Source organism: Poecile atricapillus, chromosome 3, assembly GCF_030490865.1.
Source record: "Poecile atricapillus isolate bPoeAtr1 chromosome 3, bPoeAtr1.hap1, whole genome shotgun sequence".
Taxonomy (NCBI): domain Eukaryota; kingdom Metazoa; phylum Chordata; class Aves; order Passeriformes; family Paridae; genus Poecile; species Poecile atricapillus.
Genome location: NC_081251.1, coordinates 115300093 through 115313910, shown reverse-complemented (window position 1 = coordinate 115313910; position 13818 = coordinate 115300093). Strand labels below are relative to the sequence as shown.

The window sequence follows — 13818 nt, the reverse complement described above, 5'->3', positions numbered from 1 at the left end:
TACACAGATTTCTATTAGAAATAATAGAGGCTCGTTTCAGGACAGCATCAGCAATAAAGGAGCTCATTTCCCACCCAGTCCAGAGTTAGAGACCTTTTCCCTCCTTGGCCTGGCACATGGAAGAACACATTAGTCCTAGACAGGAGCACCACATGTGCCAGGAGCTGTCATCAGCACTAAGGTAAATAAATAAAGCCAAACCAACTCACTTTGCCATGGCATCTTTGACGTTCTTGTTCACGAGTCCCAGGTAATGGTCAATTTGGGCCTGCAATTGAAGCACACACAAGTCAGAGCCCGGCTGAGTCCCACAGAGCTCTGGGGGAAGCGGGAGCTCAGCCAGGGCTATTTCCCAGTGGGATTCCAGAACTCCAGGAACGCGCCCACCAGGAGGCACGGTGGGCAAAGCCCCAAAGGACTCAATCCCTGGCTTCTCCCCAGTCTGTCAAGGTCCAGTTGTGGGTGTGGGGCCGGGCCCCTCTGGGCCCCAGAGAGCAGCAAAGCTGCTTAGCTGGGCTGGGCCGGGTAACCAGCTTAGGCTGCAGCTCAGGCTAAGCCCCACAGCCGTCCATGCTCCTGCCTCGGGGCTCCAGGCTGCCTTTCCCTGTGGAGGAGGAGCCTGGCCAGGCCCCATGAGGCTCCACCATCTGCTCCTGCCGCCCCCACCGCAGCCTTGTTGTTGAAAGGGGAGACAAACGGGCTGAGCCAGAGCTGGCTCCCCCCTCCTGTGCAGCGACCTGCCCAAGACAGCCCTGGCCATAATTTCATCAAAAGCATTTTACTTTGGCTCCTTCCTCCCTCCTCCTTTTACATGGGAGCCTCTTCCCAAGAGCAGCACTGGACTGGGCCAAGCAGCTCCCACCTCCTGTTTTTGCCAGGGCTACAAATTCCACAGAGCTTTGGGAAGCCAATCCTGAATATCAACTCCAAAAGGTACAGCAGGATTAACAACACACCGTGCCCAGTGCTGCTCCAAGTCCTGACCAAAGCTGGACCAGCAGAAAAGGCCTCCAAGTTTATCAGGCCTTTTCCAGAACTGTTTTCTGGGAAAACCTCTTCTTCCACACCAAGAAGGAAAAGGGAAAGCACAGTCTGAACTTCAAACTGAAGTACTAAAGTAGCCTTCCCTGGCCCCTGGGTAAAGGCCTGTTTTTAAAGGCTTTAAATATTTCAGAAGACTGAAATTAATTTGAATTATTTGTTTTTGGTCTTGCTTCAACACAGCTGATTTTATGAAACATTTAATGAATTCTATTAAACACTCACCTGATGTCTCTCATAAATAACAGGAACACTGAAGAGCGAAATCAAAGCTGGAAAAGAGCACATCAAATATATAAATATTGACAGCAGGGATGGCATTCAGGCTGAACAAGGACTGGTTTCCACACCTTGATATGTCTTGCAGAAAGGTACAAGAAAAATGAATTCCTAAGCCCCATGCACCAATTGTTGGCCAGTAAATTCAATAATCCCTATTAAGGAAAGCCTGGGCTGTTCTCCAGGTCTCAGCAACAGTACAGTAAGTCTGGTCACAGGTCACTTTTCCACTGTGGGTTATGCAAATTCTTCCCAAAGGCTGCTCAGGCATCAGTTGGTTTTGACACCTGAAGCCAGCCTGCTCTGGGATATAAGAAATTAAATCCTGCAGTGGGACACAGCCACAGCAGATCCTGCAGGGACAGGCACAACAAATCTACCTGTAAACCATGTAATGGTCTGGAGATCAGCAATCTCAAGGAATTCAACAACTCAAAATTATCCATTCTGTTGTGTTATCAAAAAAAACCCCAAAGAACCTAAAAATGCAATAATCTTGAGGCTACAGGACCACCCTGCCAGCGTTGACCAGACCCCACTGCTTTCCCCAAGGTTATCTGGTGTGACAGGTGTGTAACACGAGTCAAACACTTACCCAGGATCAGTAATGTCAGACCATTGAACAAGGCACCAACATAAGTGAAAACCCACATCAACACTGCGAACTGCAAGGGAAAAAGAGCCTGTCAGCAGCCAGTCTGTGCCCAGGACACCCCACAGTTTGCTGTAAACACAAATACCAAACTAAACAGCCCCAAAGTGCACCTCACCCTTGTGCACCTCCTGTAACCAGAGCTGGCTGATGAGATGGCTGAAGGATTCAGTCATGGGATACGAGGCCTCCTGCGTCCAGGTCACGGGGCTCAATTCAGCCCGAGTCAGCAGCGCCCGACATTGCCCTGTGCCAATTCCACAGTGAGGAATGATGGGCACACACAGTTCCTACCTGCCATCCTCCAGAGACAGGGGACAGGCCAGGCCTTTAGAGAGGCCAAGGGGCTGGTGCATGACAGAGCCAGAGAGAAAGGAGGTCACACGTGTGTGTGTGTGTGTGTGGTGGCCCTGCTGCCACCCAGGTGTCCAGCCAGCCATGCTCTGACCACACCAGACCAGGCTCTGTCACATCAGGAAAAGCCTGGATGGAAGATAACGGGGTAGGGTGGGCTTGATTTACCTTTTCTCTTTCAAAAAACCCAAAATGCACTTTGGATATTAAAAAGTTTAGGAACTAGAGGAGCGAAAAGTGGAAAACATGGAAGCTGGCTCCGGGTCAGAGCCAAGCTCAGAAGCAAAGACATCCCTAAAGCCCCACACTGCCACCACTGCTGGCTCCCTATCCCAGCCCTGTTCCCTCTTCCCATTTGTCCAGCTCCTGGTGGGACACAGGCTCCACTTCCCAGCTCCACACAAAGGTCTGCCCACGTTTAGTGCCAGGTGGAGTGTCCCAGGCACACCTCTGACCTATAGCAGTGGGAGGGGGCCCAGGGCTGCCAGCTCTATTTCAGGGCAGGATCCCTCCCAAGGAGAATCAGCCGCTTCCTTCTAGAGTTGCAGAGCTGCTGGGGAGTGGAGCAGCAGCCAGGACCAGCGGCTTTCCCAGCATTTATTCCTTGGAGCCCCCAGCCCTGGGCAGCTCAGCACAGGGGGTTGGTTTCCAGCAGAACCCCGGACAGACACCGTGGGAAAGCTGGAACTGGCACCAGGGAGGGCAGACCTGGGCACGGAGAACAAGCCAAGATGGAAACGCTCCCATCAGCGGGAGCTGCACCCAAGGAAAGGACGGGTACAAAGTGCTGGCAAGGAAAACAATGCATGGGTGCAGGACTGTGGGTGTGGGCCAGGACCCTGGTAACTGGCCTGCAGCCAAGGCACTCTGAACTTAGGTATCCCAACATCCAATTTTAGCTTATCAAAGGATGTAAAATATCCAAACCAAACAAAATCAACAGCCAGCAACAAGATAAGGGCATGATGGTCAATGCAAGTTTAATTCCATGACCCCTGCAACAAAATTAAGTCAATTCAAGAGCTTCATTTAAAACTGATCCTGTTAAAAATTCAGGTGCATTAACTGCAAGTGATGATTTCTTTATCTGTCAGCGCTTTTGAGATGTGACAAAGCAGCACCAGGGAGGGGCACAAAGTTAACCCTCAGAGAGGCTGCAGCACTCCCAGCACTGAAGGGTTCTGCCAGGTTTCTCAAGTAAATAAAGCAGATTTTGCTGAACTCTCCCATGACTGATTCAAAGCCTGGCCCAGTTCTGCCCTGCAGTGGCAGGGTGAGCCTGGAGCTGCCCTCTGTGCTTCAGGCATTTCACACTTGCATGTTGGACAGGCTGCACGTGCAGCACATCCCCAGAGGGTGGAAAGGCACCAGCTTGCACTGGGCAAAGAACCCCGAGCCTGTGATGGCTCACAATGGTTCTCTTGCATCCCAAAAGCCAACCTGCTCCCCATGGACACGACTCCTGAAGCTCAGCACCACCCTGCCGGCTCAGCAGCCAGGAGTAACACTGCTGATGACTCTTCCCAGGGCAGAAAATGGGAGTTTACATAAGCACAGGGGTAACAAGACACAAATCAATCCCAAAGTCCAATAATTATCAGAACTGTCCTATTTAGCGAGCATTGAATTTATGGTTCAAGAAAGAGCAAAATCCAGGAGTTCACATTTGACTACACAAGCTTTTCTCCACCCAAAGTCTGTCCAGAGCAGCATCAGGGCAGAGTCAAACTGCTGCATGTGCAGTTTTAATCCTCTTCACTTACAGTACTGGATTGGAGAGGGACCCTGATCCTACAACTCCCCTCTCTGCACCCTCCCGACATCTCAAGCAGCTCTCGCAGGATTATCCAATCCTGGAGTCCATCTCAACCCCACATACTCACTGGTCTCTATTTTCTTTTTCTTATAAACTGTCTGTGAGACTCTCACAGACACAACAAAGCTTACCTGAAACACATCTCAGAGATCTTTCCAAACACAAAAATCCCCTTCCCTGAAACACCTCTAAGACAAGAAAAGGGAAGCAGGAGGCAGCCCAGGATGCAGCTCCAGAGCTGGCACTGCCCCTCCCAGCTGCTCGGGAGCCAAGCTCGGTGTGACCCTCCCAAGGACGGGTACCTCAGTGCCTGTGGGGCTGATGGACTGAACCCAGCTTTGCCAGCCAAAATGGGCAAATCCAGAAGTATCCCATGCCCCTTCTTTGCTACACTCACAATACAGAGCTCTGCTCCTCAAAGCCTCAGCTGAGCAGGAACAGCCGTGCCCAGTGCCAGCACAGCCTTTACCAGGACAAAATGCAGCTTCCCCTGGGGCTCTGGCAAGGGCTCTTCTGCAGTTACTCCTCAAGAGCTGCGAGGAATTTCTCCTTGTGCTGCATAAATATTTAGTCCATTTTAAGACTTCCCTGACTGAAGCATTGTTTAATAAAGAAGAAAAAAAATCTTAACAAGACAGATTTTACAGTCAGAACTATTACACACAATAAACTGACCTGCAGACATTTTCTACATTAAAGCTCTGTAACTTGAATTATACATAAACATGTGGTTTCCTATAGTGAAGATGTTTAAACTACACAAGCCAAGATATTTTTATTTTTTAAACCAGGGCCATTATATTACATAAGACCCTGGAATCCCAACGTTCTCCTCGAGCACAAACTTTTCAAAATCAGTAACTTGTGCTTGTGAACTGTCCTGACATTCACTGGTTTCTGATAAAGGGTTGTTTCCAACTACCATAAATTAGACTAATTAACCTACATAAAACGTTTAAAATGTCAGAAGGAGAGAGGGGAAAGGAATTAGTTCAGCTGAATAAACACATCTATCCTATGGACTGTAGTATTTTAAGTGATTAGAGTGCCTTGAAGACATTCTGGCTGGAATTAATTCTGCTTCTAACATAATTCCTCCAGAAGGTCTTGTTTTTAGACCAGTGTTGACTGGAACAGCAGCTGGCTGCTCGCTGCTCCCTTCTCCTTTACTGCAAGGGGTTGGGATCTCTACACAAATGGTGTGAGAAGTCTCCTAACTCAGCCCAAGGCACAGATCACAAAGGGCTCAATCAGAAACACAAGGGACCTTGTGATTCCCAGTTTTTCTGTGCTGTTCATAAATCAGATCCAAACAGGACTTTAGCAGCAGCACTATTGATCATGTCTCTAAAAACAACCAGAAAAAGAATGCACAACCAGCTCCTAAAAAGGCTTTTCCTGCAAAGCCCCTTGGGAGAAGGGAGATTACTGCACAACCCCCAGGCCAATACTCCACTGTCCTCTCTCCCTCCTGAGAAAATCTATCTGTCCCAGGAGCAGCAGAGCCCCCTTACACCTCTCCTCCTGCTTCCAGAGGGAACTGCCTGACTGCAGGAGCCTTGCAGGGCATCAGGCACAGCTTTTCTGGCACAAACTGTGTTTAACTTGGAGCCCAACGAGAAACTGGATCTACAAACTCTGGGTAAGATTCCGAGATCTGCCTGCAGATTGCCATTGCACAAATACAACAAAGACTTGGACAGCCTTTCTGGTTTCCCCCACATTTCACAAGGAACCCCTCCCCCAACTCCACAGCAACTCAAAGGACTTTACAAAGCACTAAGTAAGGGGATTTACTGCAGGATAAATGCAAGTTTTTTCAAGAAGATTAAGCAAACTGAAAAAGAAGTGGACAACACACTGCACTGGGTGAAGGAAATACCAGTTTCAAAAACAAAGAAAGGTGATTAGAGCTTGAAAAAAGAGAATATAATTCTGCCAGCACAAAACTAAAGGGGATTCAGCCAATTCTTTTATTGTGGAGTGTTTATGGGGGGTGTTTTGTTTTTTCTTTTCTTTCTGGTTACATTTTGTTTAATTTATTACTATTCTTTACAATAAGTTGTGCTCTACCACTCTCAATAAATCCCATTAAATTCTACATGGATGTACTCAAGCTGTTATACAGCACTGCTCACACTAGATTGAGAAATTTGCAAACCCCATTTCAGTAATTCCCATCACTAAAAGCAGCAGCTTTCACTCCCAAATCCAGGGGCTGGAACAAGAACTTCTGTTTGAGGATGTGCACTAAGCACGAACACAAAACCAACTCCAAAGCAGGCTGGGACAATCCAGCCCAGAGCCAGGTTTTCCAGAGGGACACACACACCAGTGACACACCCCCAATGCCCAGACAGGAGCACAGCTTGTTTTTTTAGAAGATTCCTGCTGTGAGTGGCACCAGTGAGGAGCTGGAACAGGGAGCTGCAGGCAGCCACAGTTTATTTCTGCTTTCCATTTGTGTTACTGCTCTGCCCATGTGCACATCAAGTCATCCTTTACCTACCCCATCACTGCAGGCAGCTCCCGATATCCAGCCCTGTGCCAAACACTTCCAAGAGCAAACTACACCTGGTTATTTACTTAACCAGAGCCATTGCTCATTCCACAAGGAGCAGCAGGCTTTGCTAACCTGGGTCAATGTCCTCAGAGGCAAACTCACCTTGAGGGAATCCACCAGGTCATCGACGAGGAAGAGGCGCCGCAGCTCCCGGACGGTGCCGTTCACGTGGCCCAGCACGACGTTGCTGTACTTCTGGATGAGCTCCTCGGACACGGCCACATCCGAGTCCAGGTAAGCCCTGCAGGAAACAGCCAGGAAAGCTCAGGGTAACAGCACTGCAAACTTCATCCATGTATTAGATACAGTGTCAATAGAACCTCCTTTTTATGCTACAGAGAAACAAACTTCACTAGGTGAGGAATGCTGAAACAACAGAACTAACCTAAGGTATTCTTAGAGAACCATTTTTTTTCTCACTGCTATTTACTCACTCACCTGCACCAGGCAAAAAAAGGTGGGCAGGCTAAGACAAGGGAAAAAAAAAATCCTACAAAAGCAATACATCCATTTCTGCCCCTGGAAGGCCCTTGTGGAGTTACCATTAAGCTGTAACATACTATGGCACAGCAAAATGACCTAAATTTCTCATTTGCTAGAAAAAAATCTTACAGCTAGTGAGAGCAGTTCTTTTATATAAAGATATAAACCCCTATCTGTTAATATGTTCTTTCCACCCCACTGTCACTTATCTGTAGTTGCAGTGGCTGTGGCAATTTGGAGTCCTTAAACAAAGTATGAATTATTTATCTAATGTGCATGCTGGAGGCAGAAGGAGCAATGCAGCACATCTGTAGTACAGAGCTCATTTTCCAGTTGTTAAACTTTCATTTAGGGGATTCTGCTTTGGGGTGGTTTTGTTTGGGGATTTTTTTAATAAGAAAATTGCACAATGTTCCCATGTATGTCATTTAAGGCAAAGCTGAACATGACCTTGTGGCAAGTCCAAGACAAATGAAAATACTTCAAATGGTAACTGCAGCAAGTGGCCATTTCAAGGCTACATTTCTACCATCTACCCTTGGATCCATCTGCTCACCCTTCCCAGCTCATCCACAAGATATTCAGTGCCTGCATTAAAAATCCAATTCCTGTCATGGGGTTTTTCAAGTAAAAATATCCTTCTTGTAGCTAAGCTATACAGAACAAGTTAAGCAACAAAAAGGTATGCTGGGCAAGAATGTCTGGGGGCTACATAGGAATATTGGTATTCTTAGAAAAAACTGCAGAAATAGCATGGGTAGAAAAAGTTCTGCTTGTCCTTGCTAAGAAAAAACTTGAAATTGTTGTTTGGATAATGAGAAGCAAACCAGATTTCAACTGGGAATATTCACTCTAGCAGGGGGGTGTTTTTTCCCCAGAATTTTGTCCCACAGAATTCTTCCACTGGAAAAGGAGCCACTGCATGTGGTCTCAGAGGAATGGAGGGAAACCCATAGAAACATTTTACTTTGCCTGACAGGAGATGGGGAGAAGGGAATACCACAATATTTGTAAGAGGGCTGTAGACAGAAAGGCAAACAGGACTTTCTGAAGGCTGCAAGGGGAGACTGAGCCACTTCACTCATTAATAACAGGGAGAAGCAAGGCTGGGCAGAGTGGGACAGGGCTGGCAGGGAAATGGGATACACACACTCCTACAAGCTCTCCAACACAGATTTATAAGGTTTGCTTTCTCTTGAGGCAGCTCTGCAGCAGTGGGTACCTGGACCCTGTCAACTGACCTTGCAAGTGGGGAGCACAGCTACACTGCTGCACACTAAACCACAAGTTTTAAGGCCTTAAAAGTTTCAAAAATATTTAAGTTGCTCTTTGTCATGGTTTAAACCCCTCTACATTTATTCTGATTTTTCCATCCCTTGTACCAAGCCCTCAATCCATTTTCTGTATTAACTGACTCCTGAGAAAATCTGAAAGTGGGGAACACATTTTTCTGCGCAGTCTATTTACGTTATTATGCAACGTCTTGCAGCACGTGTCACCCGCTGCTTCTGGCAGCACCAACACTGCTGCTCTCCAAAACAACATAAATTAAAAGAAAAACCTCACCTGAAGGGGTGGCCCTCATCAGACTTCTGGATTGCCTGGATAACTCCCTTGTATATCCTAAAGCTGATGGTGACAGAGAGCAGGGCCAGGGCAATGTAGGCTGTGACGCTCACGATGCTGAAGACTGTTAATGAGAGCAGCAGGAACAAGCTGGCTCCAAACACCACCCCGGTCTTCTTAATGTCTCGCCAGTAAAGGAGGTCAACAACTACAATTTGAAAGAGGTAAGAAATTAGAACAAGACACTTTGGCATTCGTATCAAGGCAGTAATTTTTCATTATTCACTCGACTGCTGAGAGTCACCGAGAGCGGAACTCGCGAACCCCTGTCAAACCAGAGCAGAAATCACAACTAGAAATAGGTTATTTAGTGCTGGTTCTGCTCTGGACTTCAGATTATTGGGATTACTGCTATTAGGATTACCCCAGATGCAATTGTTTAAATTTTAAAACAATGATGCCCTTAAGCAATGTCAGAATTCATCTCTTCAGCTGCTGTGCTGTGTTCTGCACCAGAACCACAGCAGTTTGTGCCTCATTTCCTCTCACTGTCAGGCATTTTGTGGAGGTCACTCCCTGGAGAGATTGATTCCAACTCCCTGCTAGGACAGATAACAAGACACCAACAGATCCCTAAACCATTATATCTTTCCAAGCCTGGTAGAGGCAAAGGCACTGCTCAAAGACTCATTAACAGTTCGCTTTGTTTTCTTTTGATGGAAACATTCCCGTGGCAGTTTATAATGTTGATTATGGGTGACAGACTGAGCCTTCAAAAGAGAGAATACTCACCCCGAAACGTCAATCCAGGCTAAATCTGCTGTGCTCCAAAGCAGAAGACTTCATTTGCAAACCAAGTTTAGTTTTCCTTAAGTGACCCTCATTAGAGAACACAATATTATGCCATTTTTAGCATCACTGTTGAGAGCAAAGTACACCCTTGCACAAGGCATAGGTAATGGCTCAACACACCCACTGCAGCTCTGTTTGTTAACAGCAATAGTTCAAGATGAATTACAGAAACATATTACCACTGCACTGGATAATTAGCAATCCTGCCTCATCCTAAACATCACCAAAATTAACTGTAAAACAGTATATCACAGCCTGGAACAGATTTTTTGGATGACTGCAGAAGTATTTTAAAAAATAGAATGTGTCTATTATTTCTTGCAGGATAAAAACACAGTCAAGTACCAACATTCAACACTTGGTAGCCTCTGTAGGGCAAAGTCTGTGTAACCCATTTGTAGGTACAACATGCCAAAGCCCCTGGGGCTGGTGTGTTTTCCCAGGCTTTCAAGAGCTGAAGTTCTTTCAGTTATTCCAAGATGTAAAACTATACTGCATAGCAGGAAAGATGAAAACCATAGTCAGAAACTTCAGCCCACCCTAAAGCAAAGTATCAGCCCCAATATTTAGTTCACATTTCAGCAGAAGTTTTCCTGCAGCCTCACAGACAGAACCAGGTTACAGCTACACCAACACCTCCAATTTATCACAGGCCAGAAGCGCTGTGGAAAGAACAGCCTCACCCCTCCAGCACCATCCATCCCACTCCTTTCTTCCAGCCTGGCTGCCTGTGCTGTGCCAAAACCACGGCAGAAAGCCAGGAGCCAGCCAGATCAGGGGCTGGAGCTGCCACCACACGTGACTGCACAAACATATGGGGGCAGAGATAGAGCAGCATCGCCTGGAGGCCACCACGCTCCTGCTCTCCCAGCACCTCCAATCCAAACTCCTCCTCCCACTCCAGTCCAGGCACCAAGCAACACAACTTTTCCTTAACATTTGTAAAAATCAAACAAAATCAAGTCATCATACATCTGCTTTCATGTGGGCTGAAATCACAAAATTTAGCTGCTTCTTTGGGTTCCTCCTTTGTTTCCAGACACAAAAGAATCTATTATTAATTATTGTCTCTGCACACCTTGCATCATTAAACATCAATAAAACTGTGTGATTGACCTAAGAATCCTTGTAACCTGTAGACCTAAGCTGAGCTGGAAGGAGCCTCAACACCTGGCTGAGATCTTCACAACCAACCAGTCTTGCCAAAACCAGTTGGTGGATTTTGTGCTCTTAAAGCATGTAAGGCATCTTATTTAAAAAAAAAAAAAAAAGCCTCTCATATCTTTTGGAGCATTTGCTGCAAGTATTGAAACTGTGTTTATTTTTAAATGCTGCAATTTGAGCATCCATGCACTCGAATTTGGTGCTGCCCCTGTATCAGGTGACACATTCAGTATGAACCCTGCAGACAGCATTATTTCTGTAAATGAGCTGCTCCCTCCTCTCTGCACAGCTTTAAAGCCTTGGGTTCCTCCTGCTCCATAGGAAATCACTTATTCCATGCATTAATGCATTAGCCCAGTTATAAGGAATGTAAAGAGAGTAATTCATCTGTATGACAGCTCCAGAATGCCAGAAACAAAGGTACATTGCTGGAATTAAAGCACACAGCAAAAGCCAAATGGCCTTTAGCGACCCATCAAGCCTTTTGCTCTCGGTAATCAATAAGAAAAATCCCACGCCAGGAGCTCCCGGACCAGAGTTAAGCTGCACATAAAACATTTCTCCTCGTTCCATCTCCACTCCTTTTAGAGAACGATCAAACGAGCGTTGGCTTAATGACATAGGGATCTGGTTTCATAGTAAATTCCTCAAAGGAAATTCGGTATTTAAGTCACTGAAAAAAATGCTTTGTAATTTTGCAGTCCAAGAAAGCAGATGAAACCGCTGATTTGTATTCTCCAATTGATCAGAAACAAGTTATTTGCGTTTATTTTGAAAGGAAAATATTAAAAGCATTACTAGAAGCAGCTTTCTGGCTTCAACTTACACGCAAGATATTCACAGCAGATTAAAAATAAAACCAGAAAAACAAAAACCCCAAACCAATTTTCAACAACGGCCCCGCAACATCTTTCCTTATAGAAGCCACTCTGAGCTGCACTTTATACAATACGAATAATAATAAAATAAATAATATTAATACATGTCTTACAGGCTTATTCTAAAACAAGAACAGCTGCCTACATTTGGTAAGCACGAACTGTCACTTGGCACGTCTAAAAATAGTCCTGTACCATCCGTGCCTTACATGCACAACTCATCCAGTTACATTTTGCTTTCAAAGCAAGTGCTGCCGTAGCTTTGGCGTTGTATTCTTTAAAGTCTTTTCCTTGCAGATATTTAACTTAAAACCGAGCAAATCATATCGGGTTTTGGTGACAAAAACAAGCGGTCTGATATATTTAACCTGATAATTCTCATTTTAAAAAATAAATAAATAACTAAACCGAGCGACGCTGTGTTGTTTGAAGAAAGAGAAATTAAAAGCGAGAGCTCCAAGGAGTGGAGCTCGCGTGTAGCAGAGAAAAAGCAGGAGAAAGGGACTAACCCATTTTGGCATCCATCTTGAGCGTGCAGCGAGCGGCCGGCCCTGGCACGGAGCGCTCCCGGCGCTTTGCACTTCCTGTGAGGGCAGCCCGAGGTCGCGGCTACGCAACCTCCGCCCGCTGCCGGCCCTGAGGCGGCGGCGGCACCGCCAATGGCAGCCGGAGAGCTCGGAGCTCGGGACTCGGCTCTGGAGACACGGCTTGCACAGCCTACAGCACTTACAGCTCCACAAAACCCCTCTACACAACCTCCGCCCGCTGCCGGCCCTGAGGCGGCGGCGGCACCGCCAATGGCAGCCGGAGAGCTCGGAGCTCGGGACTCGGCTCTGGAGACACGGCTTCCACAGCCTACAGCTCCCCGCCGGGATTTACAGCTCCACAAAACCCCTCCAGAGCCAAAGAAAGGCTGTTTGTGTCAAAGGGGAGGGGAGGGAACGCTGTAGGATTTACAGGCGTTGTTACACTGGAAGGTTTCTGTGATATGAAAGGTGGGCACGGATGCTTTCTGTTCTAGCAGAGCAGGAGGCACGGGGAAGAAGAGCATTTTCTGCCTCAGTTTAGCCTTGTGCCGATAGAGAAATGGGCCAGGCAGCTTTCAGCACGGCTGTGGCGCAATGTCCCATCTGTCACCGAGCAGGGCAAATGCACAGCCACAAATTGCTCTGTGTCTCTGCTCAGAGAGGCCTTTTCTGCTTGCACGTAGTAAACTCCACATAGGATGTGATCTTCGGGGTTTCTAGTGATGTGTGTGCAGAGATCCGAGTGCTGGCCCTGTGGTTGCACTGGCTGGACACAGCCCATCCCCCAGAGAAGCCATCAAGCAGCCAGTGTTGGTGTGGAGCATCACCACACACTGGGGTTTGACATTTTCAAGCTTTCCTGCATCAGGATGATTATTAAAAATCCCGGTTGATCTCCTAACAGGGCCACAAGATTACAGCCTGTCCCAGCACATCCAGCTCCACTGGGTGCTACAGGACACGGAATGAGCCTGCACCATCCACACTGCAGGCCTGGCACATCTGCACCACAACCCCAGCAAAAAAAAAAAGTCATACTTTTTCATCATACAGATTTCACAAGTACCTGCTAGAATGACAAGGCAAACTACCAGATTCTCAAAAAAAAAATTAATTAAAAAATAAAAATTAAAATCCCAAATGCTACCTAATGAGCCAAAGCGACATTTTCCTTTTATTTCTACTTGACCAGATACTCATGCATGTGTGCACAATGTACCAACTGGGAAAACCATTCCAAAGCCCCAAATATTCATGATAAAGGTTGCCTACGCAATCTTTGCCATCACTTAACTAAGCTAAACCAAAATTCAGAGAGATTTCTGCTCATTAATTAGAAAAGAATCCTGGCATAACCTGGAAGTATAGTTGTGCTGTTCACCATATCATCATATCAATATTCAGCCATTAAAACCTGACAATTCCTTGAAATCATTTAAAAATAAATAAATAAATGTTACATTTTAGTACCAATTACTCCATAGGGCGTATCTTCAAGAGCATTAAAAATTAAAATGATGCTATCCCCAGGGTAGATTTATTTCATCCTATCTATCTGGGTGATCAATACCACAGGTATTAATCAATGCCACAGGTTGTACCACTTGAATTATGCTTGTTCCTCAACTATAACACATTAACCA

The 13818-nt window shown here is 46.3% G+C and overlaps 1 protein-coding gene across 4 annotated transcripts in view; it reads right to left on the bottom strand.

Moving 5' to 3' along the window:
- Positions 1 to 13818, bottom strand: part of RTN4 (reticulon 4) — a 41293-nt gene that overhangs the window by 2071 nt on the left and 25404 nt on the right. For 3 of the 4 annotated variants that reach the window (XM_058833963.1, XM_058833964.1, XM_058833965.1), the window contains 5 exons: positions 8755 to 8962; positions 6808 to 6946; positions 1916 to 1985; positions 1267 to 1313; positions 210 to 268 (listed from right to left, as the gene is read on the bottom strand). In XM_058833963.1, coding sequence (XP_058689946.1) covers positions 210 to 268; positions 1267 to 1313; positions 1916 to 1985; positions 6808 to 6946; positions 8755 to 8962 — 523 coding nt within the window. Of the gene's footprint in view, positions 1 to 209; positions 269 to 1266; positions 1314 to 1915; positions 1986 to 6807; positions 6947 to 8754; positions 8963 to 12157; positions 12310 to 13818 lie in introns of those variants that run through there. The other variant, XM_058833966.1, reaches the window with a different exon arrangement.